Source organism: Callorhinchus milii, unplaced genomic scaffold (assembly GCF_018977255.1).
Source record: "Callorhinchus milii isolate IMCB2004 unplaced genomic scaffold, IMCB_Cmil_1.0 Scaffold2, whole genome shotgun sequence".
In the NCBI taxonomy this organism is placed as follows: domain Eukaryota; kingdom Metazoa; phylum Chordata; class Chondrichthyes; order Chimaeriformes; family Callorhinchidae; genus Callorhinchus; species Callorhinchus milii.
In genome coordinates, this window is record NW_024704743.1 from 104170649 (window position 1) to 104190628 (window position 19980).

At 40.0% G+C, this 19980-nt stretch overlaps 1 protein-coding gene across 1 annotated transcript; it reads left to right on the forward strand.

Annotated features, from left to right (window-relative positions):
- The first annotated feature begins 1605 nt into the window (after positions 1–1605).
- Positions 1606–17813, forward strand: LOC103181217 (zinc transporter 8). Its single transcript, XM_007897526.2, has 8 exons — positions 1606–1679; positions 6471–6667; positions 11641–11787; positions 12753–12906; positions 13550–13736; positions 15310–15415; positions 16356–16490; positions 17668–17813. The coding sequence occupies exons 1-8, from the start codon at positions 1606–1608 to the stop codon at positions 17811–17813; spliced, it is 1146 nt and encodes a 381-aa protein (XP_007895717.2).
- The last annotated feature ends 2167 nt before the right edge of the window (positions 17814–19980 follow it).

Below are 19980 nucleotides of genomic sequence, written 5' to 3' on the forward strand. Positions count from 1 at the left end.
AGCCTCCTGGAGGTGTTGGCACTGTGCTGCCGGGTCTTGTTGCCCCTCAAACTGCCCTGCTACCTATAATATTGATCTCTTTCAGCACTTTGTTGCTCACAGGAGGACTCTTCATGATTTTGATTTGTACAACCATACATTCCTGTAGTCACAGCATCACCCCTGATGGAATAACATGAAGCATGTGTTCATAGAATTATACACAGGAGGAGGCCATTCGGCCCATCGTGTCTGTGCCAGCTCTTTGAAAAGGACTATCCAATTCAATCCCGTCCTCTCCCCACAGCCCTGCAAACTTGTCCTTCCCAAATAATTATTTACTGCTCTCTCAAAAGTTGTTATCAAATCGGCTTCCACCACCCTTTCAGGCAATGTATTCCAAATCCGAACAACTCGCTGTGTGAAAAAATTTCTCCTCACCTCCCCTTGATTTCTTCCAACAACTATTTTAAATCGGTGTCCTCGAGTTACCAACCCACCCACCAGTGGAAATAGTTTCTTTTTCTTCACCCTATTGAATCCCCTCATAATTTTCAAACTCAGTGTTCACTGAGTTTTGGGGGTTCAGGTGGGAGAGATACAGTACAAACCACGATGGGTTTAGGGTGAAAACATAGAAGTGTTCTGATGCAATAGTAAAGATTAATTTAAACTGTAATTGTGTTGACTAAAGTCTTTTAACAATGAATCAATATAATACCAATTGCTTTTTGGTGACCCTGAGAGGGGGGCGTTATCGTAAAATGACTGAATGAATGAACCTGCTTACAGGTGTACACAGAGGGGTGCCCTGTGTGTGTCAGGGAGAGACTGCTCCTGGCTCCAGAACTTCAGCAGAACTTCAAGTCAGGTTGGAGGGGCTGTTTGGCAACAAAAGCAGAAATGAGCTTCTGCATTTGAACCTCACACTCACCAAAGTGGTTGGAATTTGTGTTTAAAAGTATAAAAGCCTCGATTTCCCCTCTTACCCCTTTTTAACTTTGTCAGAGCAAAGAATCAGACCTGTGATCACTTTATCAGCATCGATTCCAGGGTGAGGAGCGACTGGATGGAGTTAGGGAAGGAGCATTTTTTTAAAATCACAATCTTTAGACAGAGCTCTCCGATTCAAATGTAATCCGATCTGCCTGTTACTTTATGAAATGGCCTTGAAATATAATTGCAGCTTTTCTTTTTTTTTTGCACACGATCTACAAATTTCACCCGAAGCTAAACTTTGCATTTTTGGGCTGACGTTTCTTATATTTTCCACTTGGCTCTGAATCCTCTGCACCCGATTCTAGCAGCATGTGGATGGTTTAAAAGCACAGCCAGACAGAGGGTAGATTCAATGTGTTTGTGTGTATATATATCTATATATCTGTATCTATATAGAGAGAGATCAGACAATTTAATTGGAAAAAGAGAAAGATTGAATAAGGGCCAACCTAAACGTTATGTCATTTGTAAAACAAGTTGAAGAAACTTAAGAAAAGTAAATCTGAAAAAAACTAAATTAGAAAAAGATTCGAGACTACACAGTGAAACCTTCAAAAATTTTTCTGAAAATAGGATCATTTTGCTGGCGTTTTTTTTAATGCAATATTGAACAATCAAACATATAGCATGAGTAAGGACATCGAAAAAGAGCACTTAGTGAGCGATTCAGAGACCAAGATTTATAAGTCTACCAGTGAAAGGTAAGATTTATCATTTATCCAACAAAGTACACAGTTACTACAACTTACAAGAAATCCACCTGAAGTGCTTTGGGACATCCTCCCGACATGAAAGATGCTCTACAAATGTAATTTTGTTGTTGTTGTTGTTCCCAAATTGAAAAGCACGATATGAAAAGCGAAGATTATTCTTTTATTTGAAATCAATAAATAATAATCCTTGCATTTGATATAATGCTTTTCACATCTTCTTGACGTCTCAAAGCGCTTCACAGAATATACTATAAAGTGAATTAATCGTATATTTGTGGGCAAAAAGCGGCAGCCAATTGCACACAACAGTGTCCCACAAACAGTCGTGGATTGAAAATGACCAATTTATTATTGTTTTTTGTTTTGGAGGGATTATTATTAGGCGTGTGGAGTAAGGAAACTTGCCCAAGGTTTCGCCCTGCCTGGAATTGAACCCAGGTGTCTCGCTTGCAAGGCAAGTGCTCTAACCACTGAGTTACAGGACTCCATAAGCAATGCTGTGCTCTCACTGACTGGACAGAAAGTTACAGGGATATAGACTATAACAGCTCAGTGTAGGGACAGACCTGCAGCTTTGCTAGATTTGCTGTATTGTTGTGCTCAGCTACAGTCAAGCACTCTGGGACCCTACCCTGTGTGAAGGGCACTATATAAATGCAAGTTGTTGTTGTTCGTAATTTTGTTAATCCCAACTGTTTTTCAGTCCCATTCGTTTCAGGTTGAGCTTCAGGTTTTCTTTGCAAAATTGCTATTCAGCTTATCTTTGCGATAGTGCTTCTTGTAAGAGTGAAGCAAAGTCTCAAGCATGAGCTCCCAAAATGACTTTCTTTATATTGTACTGGGTCACCTTCAATATTTGATAGAATAGCAAGAATAAAATGAACGCTCTGCTAAAATCTGTCAAAACTGGTTTACCCTTGGGTAAGAAAGTATGAGAGTTACTGGTCTGATAGAGAGCAGCAGGCACTGTTCAAAAGGTATATAGAAAAAAAACATGTATGAGCCATCTATTCCCAAATGAACTAGCCAACTTCAGAATCTGCCACAGCATTGAAATCATTGACATCCAGGACGGGTTTCATCTAAGGGAATGAGTGGAGGGAATGCAGGTGGGCTTTTCCCAAGTGAATCAATCAATGTGTGAAGGGAATTGTCTCATAAACTGGCCCTGGAGTGCACCCACACCTCGACGGGTCAAGATCTGCATGTGGGATGGGAGAGCAATTCACCCACCATTCCAGATCCCAACACAAACTATTTGTTTCACATAGATGTTTTGATATAACAAGTCCTTGCGAATGTTAGATTAGATCTTTGCATTTGATATAGTGTCTTATTGCTTTGGGACGTCTGAAAGCACTTCACAAGATATATTGTAAAGTGTCTTGACTGTGTATTTTGTGGGTGAAACTCAGCAGCCAATTGCACACATCAATGTCCCACAAACAGCCATGGAGTGAGTGACCAATTTTTTTTGGTGGGTGTGATTATCGGGAGAGATCAAAGTGCTTTTGATCAGTTTTGAGTTATAAATAATTCAGGGTTCCTTACCTTCCATCATTCTGTTAAAGAGCTGAAACAGTTTAATTTTGTTTTTATACATATATTTAACAATAATCAGAAATTCAAAATGTTTTATTGCATTAATCTCATACGTTTTGTTCTATGTTTCAACTTGACCAAACTTGTTCAACTTGCTTTGTTCACGCTTCTCAGCTTATAAAACAGTTTGTTGCAACTCACCTTGTTTACAGAAACATGCAATGAACACTAAAACATAGAGAGAAAATAGGTAGCAATTGCTCAAACGGTGAAACATCATACATAACTCTCAAAACTTCATCTTTCCATAGGTTCTGGTATCATAAAACAGCTAAGAAACCTATAAGCTTTAAGAGGCTTTTTGTCTTAATAGAGCTGATGAGAAACTAGCATCTGTGCAGTTTGTGAAGCTGTGAAGGCTTATAAATGTTAGCTATTCATTTACCAGATACAAGTCACGCATGGGTTCAACCCAGTGGTTCACAATGAAAGCAAAGAAAATCCAGTCAAATTGCCATGTGATAAGATTAATGCCTTTTATCCTTATGCCCTATATAAATTCATTGTTCATTGAATTAAGATTCCTCCATGGCTATCTTTGAGTGATGCTAAACTACCATCCCAATGGACATTGTCTACGATAGAATATCGACCAATTATTGAATGAAATAAAATCATGAACTTTGCCGAAGGAGCAGGATTAAGTGTTTTGAAGATAAAACTGCCACAAACCACCATGTAATAATAATAATCTTTGCATTTGATACAGCACCTTATCATGTCGTTAGAACACCTCAAAGCGTTTTACAAAATATACTGTAAAGTGGACTGACTGTAATTTGTGGGTGAAATGTAGCAGCCAGTTACACACAGCTGTGTCCCACAAACAGTCGTGAATTGGTTGACTAAATTTTTTGGGGAGGGATTATTTCTGCTGGAAAGTGATCCGCCAATATACTAACAACCAGGTTCCTATTTATTGCTTGGTAAACAGAGGCGTGTGGAGGAAGGAAACTTGTTTAAAGTTTCACCCCACCCAGGAATCGAACCCAGGTCCTCTCGCTTGCGAGGCTAGCTTGCTAACCACTCTGCTATGAGTTCTATTTAAGATAAAAAACAATTCTTACCATCAATTGTGGTTGGGACCTCATCCCGATGTAAAAGGCACTATATAAGTCCAATTTGTTGTTGTTGTAGTGAATGTTTTTTGTAGGCAAAACATTAGCATTTTGCCCACAATAAAGTCCCTCAGACAATCATGAGGTGAACGGTGAATATATCCAGAAGATGTTGGCTAGAACATTGGGAGAAATTTTCCTTTTCATCAACTAATGTTATTAGGTCTTTAATGTCAATATTAACAGGCAGATGGAACCCAGGTTTAATATTCCATCCAAAGGCTGGCACATCTGACAGTGCAGAACTGTACTAGAGTATGAATATAAGCCCCTCACACCTCTGAAATTGGTCCACGCCTTTATCACCTCAAGGCTGGACTATGGGAACTCTCTCCTCGCCGGCACCTCCCTCCACAAGCTGCAGGTCATTCAGAACTCTGCAGCTTGTGTACTGACCCGCACCAGGCTTCGGGACCACATCACTCCCACCCTCGCTCGCCTCCACTGGCTCCCCATCCCCCAGAGGATCGATTTCAAGATCCTCATCCTCACCTACAAGGCGATTCACGGCCTTGCTCCCTCCTACCTCTCCAACCTACTATCCTCCTACCTTCCTGCCCGTACCCTCCATTCCTCTGGCTCCGGTCTGCTCCACATCCCCCGCCCCAACCGCCCTACCATCGGTGGCCGGGCCTTCAGCCTCTCAGCCCCTAGGCTCTGGAACTCTATCCCCCAGTGCCTTCGCCTTGCCTCCTCCCTTTCCTCCTCCTTCAAGGCCGGTCTCAAGACCTTTCTCTTTGACTGTGCCTTCAGCTCCCCTCTCGACTCTCTACCCCCTCCTCGCTCCCTCCCTTCCATCCCCTCCCCCTGACCATTTCCCCCCTGCTCGGGTCCTGACCCAACTGTACAGCGCCTTGGGACGTCCTCCCGACGTGAAAGGCGCTCTATAAATGGAATCTTGTTGTTGTTGTAAGCCAAGACTGTGAGCTCAAGTCATGACGTGGAGCTTGAACCCACAAGTTTCTCACCCAAATTGCTATCAACCGAGTAAAGCTGCCACATGTGATGTCCATAAAATACAGAATTGATAGAAAAATAAAGAACAAAAATTGGCAAGAGAGGATGTGTAGAGTAACATTCACCAAATTATGTATGGCCACATAACTAGGTGACCTGAACTGCCATCACCTGAGGTTATTTATTGATATTCAATTAATTAATTTTACGTCATACAATACAAAATTACACTTGTAAAGTGCCTTTCACGGTCGGAGGATGTCTCAAGGTGCTGCAGAGTCAGGAATTAGGACCCAAGCCAGAGGGGTTAGGATCAGTGAGGGTAGGAAGCTGGCCGAAGGCGCAGTTGAAAAGGTGGGTCTTGAGGCGTGCCTTGAAGAAGGCAAGGAACAGAGCAAGGTGAAGGGAATGTGGGATGGAGTTCCAGAGGGTGGGGGCAGCGAGGCTGAAGGCCCGACTGCCGATGGTGGGGCGGTCCAGGCAGGGAAAACGGAGCAAGCCGGAGCCTGCTGAGTGGAGGAATCAGACAGGTTGATAAAGGTTAGCAGGTTGGAGAGGTAGTAAGGGTAAGGCCATGGAGGGCAATGAAGGTAAGGACGAGAATTCTGAACTTGATCCTCTGAGGGATGGGGAGCCAGTGGAGCCGGGCGAGGGTGGATGTGATGGGTCACAGAGCCTGGTGAGGGAGAGGACACAAGCTGCAGAGTTCTGGATGATACATTTAAGAGAATACATTTTAAGCACTCCGACATGCTACCCGGGTGAAGGGTGCTATGTAAGTGCAAGCTGTTGTTATTTTGCTTGGCACATCCCAAACCAAAGAACGAGGCCAGTATAGAAGTACTCTTCCTAGATTCTGAAAATGATACATTACATTCCCATAATGCTGAAGGATACATAGCCGTAGATCACTAAACTGATGTGTTAGAGATTAACATTTCCTGAAGTGCTATGATAATAAAGTCACAATAAATCTTTCAAGTTTACCTTAAAAACTGATTTGTGGAATCTGTTCATCATATTAGTAATTTAGTTAATTCAGGAAATAAACTGAAGGATAATCATCATCATGATTTAATTATAAACCTTTACAATCCTGCAGGCTATCCTTTCAACAAACAGCCCTGGATCTAGAGAAGAACCATCAACCAGAACCTGGCACTGCATCCAATGGACTCTTCCATTGCCACTACAATAAAAATGCCCTTGAAAAGAGAAAGATGGAGCAACAGAAATCTAAAATAAGGCTTTATAGAGCTTTGGCAATTTGTCTGGTCTTTATGATTGGGGAGATTGTTGGTGAGTGCGAGTCATTTTTAAGCATTAATGATTGACATGGAGGTTAGAAAAGTGCTCTTTGGCAAACAGCAATGTGAACAGTTCTAGAACCATGTAAATCTGGAAGTAAATTGTGTTTCTTCCAATCAACCCCTTGTACATGCCTATCCACGCAACCTTGGCTCTGACCTGCGATCCTCTCAGAACCGAATTCTTGTTAGTTGGAATGATATGCAAGCAGAACAACTTTATATCTTGAGGCATTTCTGCTACAAGGTGCCATTTGAAAGATGAGCACATTTTTTCCCCATCATATGTGATATTTATTGAATTCATGTACTTATTTTTTAACTCTTGGGTATTTACATGGTGTTACGCTCAGCAATAAATTCTCAGATTTTGCACTATTTGTTGCAATGATCATAATCCTTGCTTTTGACATAGCACCTTATCATCTCATCAATATATCTCAAAGTGCTTCACAGGATTTCATAGTGAAGTGCATTAGCTTTCTATTTGTAGGCAAAACGTTGCTGTCAATTTATGCATAACAATAACTCACAAACAGCCATAAAATGAATGACCAATTTGTTATTGTGCACCAGTAAAAAAATAATGGGTTTGGAGGCCTAAAATTCTATCTAACCTGTAAGGCTATTTTATCATGGGATTTAAGAATGGGTAAAATTGCGAAAAAACATTCATCCTAACTTTGGAACTTATTTCTTTTTAAGAATAGTGGAAAACCAAATAAAGGTTGAATTGAAGAATTTTCCACAATTCTGCACAGTCTTAAATTTGAAAACAAAATTCTTTTACAGGGCAAGACTGGGTAAAATGTTAAGCCTCACTCAGCTCCATAAGAATGAAACCAAAAAAAGCTTATGAGCGAAATAGTGACTGGAAATACAGTATGGTGAAAACCAGTCATTCTTGCAAAGTCCCCAAAAAAGTCTTGTTAACAAAACAGAAAGTCATTTCCTGTCACGATTTTGTGTGTTATCTTTGTTGGAGGATTTTACCAATTTGGCAAAATCATAACGCAAGAACTCACAAACCATAGGTGACAATTAGCCAAATAAATATTAGCTTGGAAATATTACAAATAAATCCTCACTGTGTCAAGTGCAAATGATTATTGAAAATCTATTTGTTTATAGCCGATGAGCCTGTGCATGCATGTTTGAAATTTTATATGCTATGGGAGTTGCACCCCGGAATCACAAAGGATTTGTAAATATTGAATTCTCCTGTAACAAGATCTGCATCATGCTGAGCTAAGCTACTCCAGTGTGATGCCCTTCAATGCTTTGGAACGGAGCACCCAACAGGTTCGGGTGATACACATTTGGTTTTGGACAGGATTCAATATTCAACTTTGAGGAAAGCAGATGCATTCCTGGGCTGTACGAGTCTCATTTACATCAATTGCAAGAATCAGGGCATTGCATCTCTCATAAACTTTGTGATTTTCAAAAGTGATTTCATAGTTCTTCTGCTAAAACCACTGATCAATATTTAGGTAAAAGGCAATGGAAAGGCATTTATTAGTAATCTGCTGTTTTTTCACTAATATCTTTGGTGTGCATTTCCTGACAATTTGTTAGACTTTGTTAATCTATCCCTCTTCTCCCTCTTTGAAGCTCCATCAAAACCCCTGTTTTAACTCTCTTCCTAAAACAAATCCTGATCCTTCTAATTTTGCTACCAGCTACCAGCCCATTTCAAACTTGACCTTCATTTCTAAAGAACTGGAATGCATTGTTGCCAACCAAGATCACTCACACCTCTCCCTCCACTCCTTACTCGAGCCCCTCCAGTCTGGGTTCTGACCTGCCCATAGCACTGAGACAGCACTTGTCAAAATCACAAATGACCAGATCTGCTTCCTAGTCTTCCTGGACCTTTCCGCTATCTTCAACACAGTCGATCATGCCTTCCTCCTCGACCACCTTTCCTCCCTCATTTACCTGGGACTGCACTCGCCTGTTTGTGTCCTACTTGACACACCACCATCACTACATCTCTGCAAATGTTGATTCCTTCCACCCCCATTGGGTCACCATACTCCAATGCTCCATCCTTGAACCCCTCCTTTTCCTCATTTACATGCACCCTCTAATTGATGTCATCTGCAGACATGGGGTCAACTTCCACATTTTTGCAGATGGCACCCAAGTCTTCTCCTCCTCCGGCTGTCACCCCAGATCCTCTTGTTTTTCTGTCCTCTTTCTCGTCAGACATCAAGGCCTGGATGAACGCCAACTTTCTGCAGCTGAATCTCGACAAGGTAGAAGCTATAATCCTTGGTTCCCATCAATAGCTTCTCACCGACAGCTCTGAACCTCCTTAAACTCTGTTGATTCAAATTGTCACTATATTTTAATTTTATTTATTTGTATTTAAATCAAATTGTTGACTCTAAAATTGGTGAATCTTTGTGTGATTTAGGGTCCGGAGTCAATCAAGCTCACACAGACAGGTGAAAATGAACTTTTCAACCTTTATAGAGCAATGTGCATGACAAAGGAAGGTATAATTACCAAACCAGAGAACAGAATACACAGTTGCAGGAGTTTACCTGGCAGTAAGTAGGAACCCAGTTGTTAGTCTATTGGCGGATCACTTTTTATGGGTACTAATCTCTTTTTTTCTTTTATTACTTACTAATCCCTAAAAAAAATGTGGTCGCTCAATGGTCACTCAATCCATGACTATTCGTGGGACATTGCTGCTGTGCAATTGGCTGCCACTTTACGTCCACAAAATATAGTCAATCAACTTTACAATATATTCTGTGAAGTGCTTTGAGACGTCTCAATGACATAATAAGGCACTATATCAAATGCAAGGATTATTATTAGTATAATTTTCCTCTCAGTTGTTGCTTAGTTTTTTCTTTCTTTTCTCCCTTCATCTGTTCCAACTTTAGGCTGGTTAGTGCTCAGTATTTATACACAGGAACAAACACGTTTTTGGACGTGGCCTTCATGACCATCTAGTTTGGCTCATAGATACTGTTTTCTTATTTTTACTCCTCACCTAACAATGACCACCATCTATTTGATTTTCTGCAAGGCCACCTAGTTATCATACACAGGCACCACTTCTTTGTCTTATTTCTCACATAATACCGGTTACTTGTTGAACATTCCTTTTCCCGTGTAACTATACTATATAGAGCAAGGATATTAGATAAAGAAAAGACAGACATTATTCATTTCTAGCTAGTAAGCAAGTTACACTTTACATCAGCAATCATCACTTAAAGAAACAGGAGGACAAATGTTCAATCATTTTTCATTATAGGAAAAATACAGTGAATCCCCAGCCTGAACCTGTGAGCATCCTATGTGTTAGGTTTGTTCCTCTACTATTCTTCCTATTCCACATCAGTTCCTTGACCAGGATCACTTTTCTCCACCTCCGCCATATTGTCTGCCTCCGACAGTAACTTACACTCAATGCAGCCAAAACCCTTATCCATGCATTTGTCACCTCCCGGCTTGATTATTCCAAAGGCCTCCTTGCCGGTCTCCCCAGCTCCATCATTCATAAAATTCAATCAATTCAAAACTCTGCCACCTGTATCCTCACCCACATGAGACTGCGTACTGCCATCACTTCAATTCTTGCCAATATAGATCTTGCCAATATAGATCATTGTGGAGTCCTGTAGCTCAGTGTTCAGCGCACTCGCTTTGCAAGCGAGAGATCTGAGTTCAATTCCAGGCAGGGCGAAACCTTGGGCAAGTTTCCTTACTCCACACACCTAATAATAATCCCTCCAAAAAAACAAAACAATAATAAATTGGTCATTTTCAATCCACGACTGTTTGTGGGACATTGCTGTGCGCAATTGGCTGCCGCGTTCACCCACAAATATAGTCAATTCACTTTACAGTATATTCTGTGAAGTGCTTTGGGACGTCCTCCCGACGTGAAAAGCGCTATATCAAATGCAAGGATTATTATTATTATTATTATTATTATTATTATTATTATTATTATTATTATGACAGGCTGTTTCAGTTTGTCCAGAATAGTAAAACCAGAGGACACAGCCTGCGATTGAAGGGTGGGGGGAGTAAATTCAGAACGAATCTACGGAAACACTATTTTATTGAGTAAATGGTAAACCTGTGGAACAGGCTCCCAAGGGAGATGCTTCAAGCAGGACGTGTTGATTTCTTTAAACACAGATTAGATGGTTTCTTTTTGAAAATAACATTATGGGATATAGTACATAGGTAGTTCAAGACACACATGTGCATGCAACCGCCAAGAAGGTGGAAGGTAAACAAGATGGACTTTGGTCTTTTTTCATCTAACATTTCTTTTGTTATATTCTTATAGAGCAGAAAGTCAGAAATCTGATCTATGCTGAGTTCACCCATGACATATTTGTCTTGCAGAGTTGAGGGCATATCTATGACATTGATACCTTCAAATTTTGGGTTGAACTATTTTGGACTTCCCAGGCCTCTTCAGAGCTAACTCAGCCTCATGAGACCTTGCTTCCCCACTCCCCCCAGATAGAATAATAATAATATAATAATAATGCTTACATTTGATATAGTGCTTTTCACGTCTTCTAGACTCTCAAAGCGCTTCACAGAATATACTGTAAAGTGAACTGACTTTATATTTGTGAGTGAAATATAATATAAATATATATACAGATTTTATTGATCCCAAAAGTGAATGAACTCTCCAGGATGCATTGACCACTTATTTGAGTGAGATACCAGAAGATTGTTGATATTTCTATATGACTACTTATGTGAGTTTCTCTGACATATTTTTAATAAGGGTATGTTTACTGGATGTAATGCTACTTGACTGAAATATTAACTGGAAATAACCGACTAAAGATGTCAATTTGCATTAATACACATTAAATAAATTATATTGGCCAAGTATTAAATTGTGGTGACATTTACCAGACCGAGTGGAATAGTTCCATTGTTTGCCTTTTATTCCTTTTTTCTTAGGTGGCTATTTCGCAAGCAGTCTGGCTGTTATGACAGATGCAGCTCATCTTCTGGTGGACTTCATAAGTTTCCTGATCAGCTTGTTTTCATTGTGGTTGTCTTCAAGGCCAGTCACAAAGAAATTAAATTTTGGATGGTACAGAGCAGGTACGAGTTACAGACAACAACCTTTTAAAAGGGGATAGGATGCCTAGTTAGAGAGAAAAATATCAATGGAAGAGCAAGTGAGCCAAATGTTCTGGCTGTGACTGTCTGTGCCACCAGCAGCAAACAACCAACCAAACTGAACTAAACCCAGCCTAGAGGAGGGCAGAACAGCCCAACCCAATCCAACCAACCAAACTAAACCAAACCTAAGGTTTTACCTCCCGTCTGCACTGTTCTTCCGGTCATTCTCTGCGCAACCTCTCACAAGTTTGTATGAGGCGCGGAGATGAGGTCTCAGGGGGCCCGGGATATTGTTCATGCCTTTATCTCCTGTCCACCCATCACTCTCTATGATGTCTCTCCTCATATGAGGAGATCTTAAAAACTGATGAAGCGCTATAAAAATGCAAGTTTTTTCTCATGAGAGGATTAACCACACAATATTTTAACAACAATTTCAACAGCATTTATTTAGCACTTCTCACATGGACTCTGCTCATTTCCTGACAGACTTGTGCTCTTTTTGCTGTCTAAGCCTCAATGATTGTGTCCTGTAGCATATTGGTTAGAACACTCGCCTCGCAAATGAGAGGACCTAGGTTTGATTCCCGGGCAGGCCGAAACCTTAGAAAAGTTTTCTTCCTCCGTACACATCTGTTTATGTAGCAGTAAGTAGGAACCCGGTATATAGTCAATTGATGGATCACTTTTCCGGGGGTAATGATCCCTTAAAAAAGTAATAATTTGGCCACTCAATCCACCACTGTTTGTGAGACATTGTTGTGTGCTATTGGCTGCCGCGTTCTCCCACAAAATTTACAGTCAATTCACTTTACACTATATTCTGTGAAGCGCTTTGTGACATCTTAATGACGTGATAAAGCGCTATATCAAATGCAAGGATTATTATTGTTGTTATTATGATGATGATTAAATAAAAAGATGTCCTACTTTGTCCTTCCTAGAGATTCTCGGTGCCCTCTTTTCAGTTTTCACAATTTGGGTTGTGACAGGAGTATTGGTGGCCTTTGCTTGTAAGAGGCTGATCAGTGGCGATTATGAAATTAATGGAGTCATCATGCTTATAACATCTAGCTGTGCAGTGATAGCAAATATAATGTAAGTTACCTTTCTACAGCTCTTCAGCACTCTCTATGTGTACTTTTTTTTAAAAGAAATCAAACGATATTTACAATACTATTTTTAAAAAGTATTTATCACTGATTGCTCAGTGGGTAAATATGCCACCCCATTGTGATATTGAGCCTTCCAGACAAAGTAGATGCTCGATTTAATCTATCTCCAGTGCTCGTCAGTTATTCACAGGACCAGTGGGGCACTTCCAATTGCTTTAGACTAGGAAGGGGAGGCATTTAGCTAGGATTTCTGCCTCTGATGTATAGTTGGTAACCATGTTAGAAGTGTGACCTGTGAGTTAAAATATGATTGAGCTTTATCATAGCAACTCTGCCCAGCTCCCTCTGGGTGAATAGCCCATCGATACTGACAGTCCAGGCTCACACACAATAAGTTATCCCTCAGGCAAGATACCGCAGGTCAGAAATATCTCATGGTCTCGAGCCTTAAATCTCCATTGCCTTAACGATTAACATTGTGGAATAGTCTAAATTCAATCTACATTTAAATGCCCGTTTTCCATGGCTCTTCAAAAGAAACAGCAGAAAAATCGATTTCAATATTTAATGTGATCCATTTTTGAAATGTAATTCAAAAGTAAAGTTATAATAACTGTATTTTCCAGAATGGGATTTGCGCTCCATGAAGGTGGTCATGGGCACAGCCATGGAAAAAGTAGGAATGAGCGTCTAGACGAATCTGATCACAGCCATCAACCAAACGCCAGTGTTCGGGCTGCGTTCATTCATGTAGTGGGAGACCTCTTCCAGAGCATCAGTGTGTTTATTAGTGCACTCATCATTTATTTGAAGGTCAGTTTTCACTTGGCACTGGAAAGGAGGGAGTGAAGGGCTGGAGAGGAAAGAGTGAAGGGTGGTATTGTGGTGAGAGAGATATGAGTTGATAAGTTTCATCTACAGGGTGGATTCAAAATTTGACTAATTTACAGAACTATGATCTGAGTATATTCAAACTCAATGACACATTGTTGACAATCTGAATACACTTGCCAGGTGTTACTTTGGAGTAGGTTGTAAATTTTGCTGCAAACAGCTAACATACAAGTTAGTATCTGATTTGCAACATGGAGCAGATACTGTATGGAAGATGGAAATAGTAGATAGCCTGTGCTGGTTGCAACATAGGAGGAGCAGTTGGGTTAGAGCTATCTAATAAGCAATACCAGTCAATTGACTTAATCAATGTGGTTTAGAAAAATATCCACTTCAGGCAATGCACTGGTGCCTTTTTAGTACATTCTTTTAGTATAACCCACAGTGGTACAATGTGTTCTCTCCAGTTGGTAGATTGCAGGACAAAATACAGGTACTGGCTGTTCCATACAGTTCAAGCAGACAGGTGTACTGAAATGAAATACATCCACCATTTCACCATTACTTCCTGACGAGAAGCAAAGTTAATCTTGGCCATTCTCACACATTTTAAGACATGTGGGCAAGAACTGAAGGCATGGCTTGTGGAGACAGTCAAATAAACTGCATACAGGAAAATCGAAAAGGGGGCAATACTGACTAATAAAATGTGGCGTTAAATAACTGCAAATAATAGCAGTTAAATAGTAGAAATCTAATCAAATATTTTGGGATCAAAAGTCCGGTGCTGAACAATATGAAAATAACATGTTTTTCAACCAAATTCCATGCAAAGCATTCATCATTGGGTGTAGTGTACGTACGGCAAGTGTCTGGCTGCCAAGTCAATCAGGGTATGGGAAGCAAGGGCTATTGGGCTATAATTTCTTGCCACTTTGAAGGAGATAAGTGTGATTTTTTAATCTAAATACTATGTGCGGGATTCCTTGATGACTATGGAAAACACTCTGAAAATTGTGTTACTTGAATGTCATGTTAGTTGTTCATGACACTTGAGGATCTCTTTTGAACTGGACCACTTCTTCCAGAATTTGTTGATTTTTACAACTCCCCTGCTTATTCTCTGTGTACTTGGAATTAGTATGGAGAGTTGGGGTGGAAGGATGTGTGAAAATTATCTGCTTTTTTGCATTGCTTTTAGCTCTTAAAGAGACCTCTACCACCTTGCAGCTTTTAGTGACTGCACAGTTTTATGTATGCTAACACTTTTGACAGATCTGTTGCCACTTTAATATGTTGTAAATATACATAGTGTAGACATCTGAAATCGACATAATTTCTGGAGTGTGCCTGTTCTCCTTCCCAAAAATATTTTAAGGGATTCAGGATTGCTTTCGTACATTTCTTTTCTCAACCCAAAACAAGCTGCTCTAATTTCCCAAGTAAAGTTGCATTCATTAAATTGCCATTAATAAATCCTCCCTTAATTTACGGAAATATCAAAGTAACAACACATTTGAGTTATTAATTATATCTGTATTCTGTCTTCCAGCCTGAGTACAAAATAGCTGATCCTGTCTGCACTTTTATTTTCTCTCTGTTTGTGCTGGCAACAACTATCACCATTCTCCGGGATATTTTGCTGGTGCTAATGGAAGGTAATTCCTGCATTTTTCTGCAACACTGCCTTTCCACTAAAGCCAGTGGCATTGAGTTGGAATATGTTCAGGTCACAAATAGTTTTGAGTATCACTGAGATGGGGAAAAATGCAACCTGTAATGAGTGTATCAGCACTGGCCATGGAAGTGACGTTCCAATGTTCCATCCCTGATCTTGTATTCTCTCAACCCCACCCCATTGTGGATTTTAGCACAATGATTGGGTTTAAAGCTAGCTTAAAAATTCTGACAATCTCCATGTTTGTTTGTCAGGACCATGGAATGGGTTGCCGTTGTTGTTGATTATTGAGTGCAGAGTTCCAGTGCTGCTGCATGAGATACCAGCTTTATTGATATTAGCTTGGCTCAGTTGGTTGCCGGCTTGCCTCTGAGTCAGGGTACAAGCCCCCGTGTTGAGCTCACACAATTACAGTGCTGGGGGAGTGCTGCATTGTTGGAGGTTCCGACTTCTGGGTGAGACATTAAACCGAGGTCCTGCCTGCAAGGTCAGGTGGGGGTTAATGATCCCATGTCACTATTCAAAAAGAGAAGGGAGTTTCTCCCAGTGTCCTGGCCAATAATCCCCTAAAAAAAATTGGTCATTCACTTCAGGAATGATATAGCTGTGCACAAATTGGCTGCTGCATTCACCGACAAAATACACAGTCACTAAATTCTACGGTGATTCCTGTGAGGTGTTTTGAGATGTTCTCTTAATGTGAAAGGTGCTATTTTAAATGTAAGGATTATTATAGGATTCTTACTATTAAATTGCTGAAGCTGCACAATTAGATTAGGGCAGTGTCCACTAGTTACCACATTTGCTTAATAAAAAAAAGGCACTACACATGTCAGTAATTACTGTGAAGGGCTTTCAGATGTTTTGATGTTATATGCGTTTTATAACTATAAGTTCTCTCTATATCTGATTTGCTTCAGGAACACCAACAGGACTGAATTACACTGCCGTGAAAGAAAAGATTCTAAGAGTTAAGGGAGTGGAAACAGTGCATGGCCTTCATCTCTGGGCCCTCACCATGAACCAGAACCTCCTGTCAGCACATGTTACCATAGGTCAGTAAATACATATATATCATCCCTACTTCTGGACTCATTCAGTCACCAAGTACAACATTTATTATACGTATATATAACTAGAAATTCAGAGGTCATAGTGATGTGATATTTATCATGTTGAATGGGCCGAAGATGATCTCTCACCCTGACTTGGTATCAATGGTGGTAACCTTGAAGTCACATATTATGCATGCAGTTCGCAGGTCACGTTTTTCAATGGTAAGATATTGGGATACTGTCATTTATAATATTTCATTCATTAAAAGTCTTTAGTCTGTGAACCCCAATCATAGGCAGTGAACCATGAGCCTCAGACTCACCATTGAGCACAGTGCCCCGACTCTCCTAATACCTGATTCCCACTCTGACTATGAGATCAGTCTCTATACTTTCCTACTACCTAACTTTCCCGCTACCACCTAACTTTCCTGCTGCATTTAGCACAGATCATATTTGAAACTGAGAAATTGACTGGAAAAGAGGGCTTGGAAGTAGCTCTCAAGTTGAAGTTGAATCTCAATAAAATTGGTTATTAGTTGTGAGACATCTTATGTTTTATGACTTTGAAGCAATTGCTTATGAACAGTTATATCAGTTGATTGATTCTGTCTGTCTCAATATGTACATGGGAACCTTGTTATGTTATACTGCCCTCGCTTATAGCATGGACCTATGGAACTGTATCCCAGAGAAGAAGAAAACAGAGGATAAAACACTTTCAGAAAATGTGGAGAAAAGGGAAAATACACTATAATACAACTTATATTTATAAAGAGCCTTTCATATCGGAAGGATGTCCCAAAGGGCTTGAAAATTCTGGCTGGGCACCAACGCTGAGTGTGGGAGCTGTTGGGGTGGGGGGGAGGTGCGTGACAAGAAGATAGATGACAAAAAGCGCTGGCAAAGAGGTACTTTACCTTGAAAGAGGAGAGGGAGAGAATTGCAAGTCGAAGAAACCTGGGAATGGATTTCCAGAGAGCAGCCACCAAGTGGCTGAACCCCCCCCCCACCACTCTCGAAGATGGAGGTAGATAGGCATTTTAAGTCACAAGGATGTGACATTTTAAGTCATAAATGCCTTTTACTGCTGTTTGGGCATCCAGGATGGGAATAGGAGCCTGAAGGGTTTGGGAGAGAGAGAGAAATGTATAAAAACAATTCTTCTCACTTACAGATGACGCACTGGATCCTCAGGAAGTGCTTAAGGAAATTACACAGGCTGTTTTTGACAGCTTCAACTTCTACTCCATCACAATCCAAGTGGAGCAGTATGTTGACTCAAACCCAGAGTGTGTGTTTTGCCAGGACCCTAAAGATTAAAGCATCAGATTCTCTATCGGTCTGACCAATGTTTGGCAAAGCCAATGAATTCCGCTGTGGTATAAAACAGGAGGTACTGGAAATTTACAGCAGCTCCATGAGTCTCTGACTTTTGATGAATGATCTGATCTGAAATGTAAACTTGTTCTCTTGCAGATTCTGACTGACCTGTTATGTATTTCTAATATTTCTGCAATTTTATTAACTTGTCTGGAATTCACAGTCCTTTATGATCTCTGAAAAATCATGGACCCTGAATTGGCTCAACCTTTAGGATAATTCAGAATTTTGGGGAAAAAGGTTTTAAGTTCAGTATTAACTTAGAAGCCAATTTTGTGCAGAAACAAAAAAGAAGTGTGGAAAATTGGCTTCTAAATTAAGACCAAATTTAAAGAATATTTTCCAAACTTCTGCCCAGCCTAATTTTTAACAAAACGTTTGTTCGCTCAAGAACATGAGAAATATTAGGTTCCAGATGCGTTGTCATTTATTGTACAAAGAAAAATGGAATAGACTGTGAATAACCCACTGCAACACCCAGCCACAGCACAAAATGTTTTATATTTGTATTGGTATTTCTATTCTCCCTATTTCCAGTGTTCTCCTCTCTTGAATGTGGTAATTTATATTGGATACAGTTCCATAGGTGTAATTAGATCTTTGGTTCCTCAACCAAATGACCACTCTTCTTGTATGAGCCCAGACAGCAAATATCAGCGACTATCTGACCATGGCAGGTGGGCAGAGGGATGGCATTACAATCTATCCTGATCCTGACCTGAAACCCACACACACAATTTCTGGGAGGGTCAGTTACCAGGATTATGATCAAAATTCCTGCAGTGCAGTGAAGTTTCTATGGTGAGACCATACATGTGCAAATTGATTTTTTTTTGCTGGAGTGCAAAGGTAGGATTTTAATAACAACTTTTGTATGGGGTTAGGGAAAGAAATAAAACAAAAGTCATAGGAAAGAAGCAGAAACATTGAGAGTTAGAGAGAGAGGAGAGAAAGAGAAGGAGAGACTGAGTGAGAATGTGAGTGAGACTGTAAGAGAAGAGTCAAAGAGAGAGAAAGAGAAGGGCAGGCACAGGGTGGTCATACAATGATGTTATAACTTCTGATGGAACCAATTTTTTTAGTTAGTGCTGTAGCCGATTTGGATTTTATGTGATGTCAATTATTCGCTTTGTTTTCTTAATTACAATTAATATGGATAATCAATCCCCCAATATTGTTCATGAATAGAACAATTGTTAGTATCTGACTTGTTTTCCTGAATTTTCAACGTTCCAAAATAAATCTCACTTTTTACCGAATTTACCTGTGTCACCTTTACCTTTATTTTTTCCCTTTTTTTACACAAAAATACACGCTGAAAAAATCTGAAAAATACCTGGGTTTCTATTTTTAGTTACAAATTGTGTCTGATTATCTTTTACAATGTACAAACATTGTAATTATTTTATAACTATGCTGAAATGATTGAAACGACCCATTTGCATGCACGTATGCTCATAAATTGTACAGTTCCTCTGCTAGGGTCTGTCTGTTTGGCAACAGTAGTAATACAATAAAAGTAATCCTTGCATTTGCTATAGCATGTTACCACAACATCAAAATGTCTCCAAGCGCCCACAGAACAGGTGAGGGCTCTGAGAGGAACAGAAAATATGCAAAACATGTGACACCCCTAGAAAGTAGCTGTTTATATATAAAATGCTCCCTTTACAAAAGCAGTATATTATTTACTAAAATGGACTGTGGAAAAACTGATGTCTGTGAAACATTTCTCACCTCCTGGATTTTCAGCCTGTAAATGCCTTTCCTATTCATGAATGCCAAGGGATATGTGTTGCCAAGCGCGTGCAATCCACTCTCTTCCCCTGCTGACGACCTTCAGGAAATAGATGGGATCCTAAAAGTCAAGCAGTGTGTCAAACTGTTCTTTTCAACTAGTTTCAAACTTAATATGCTTCTGTGCATTGGTCAGTGGACCGGTGGACATCAAGTTGTCTGCCTCCTCCCGAGTCTTAAGAGAACTTACAGAAAACTGACTTCAAAATTAAATAATAATAAAGATAATAATAATAATCTTTGCATTTGATATAGCGCTTTTCACGTCTTCTAGACATCTCAAAGCACTTCACAGAATGTACTGTAAAGT

Bases quoted from the DNA above. Each gene is read 5' to 3' on its own strand.
- LOC103181217 (XM_007897526.2), top strand. From the start codon at position 1,606: ATGAGTAAGGACATCGAAAAAGAGCACTTAGTGAGCGATTCAGAGACC. The intron at 12,907-13,549 runs GTAAGTTACCTT...TGTATTTTCCAG, and splicing joins GCAGTGATAGCAAATATAAT to AATGGGATTTGCGCTCCATG. The intron at 16,491-17,667 runs GTCAGTAAATAC...TCTCACTTACAG, and splicing joins GTCAGCACATGTTACCATAG to ATGACGCACTGGATCCTCAG.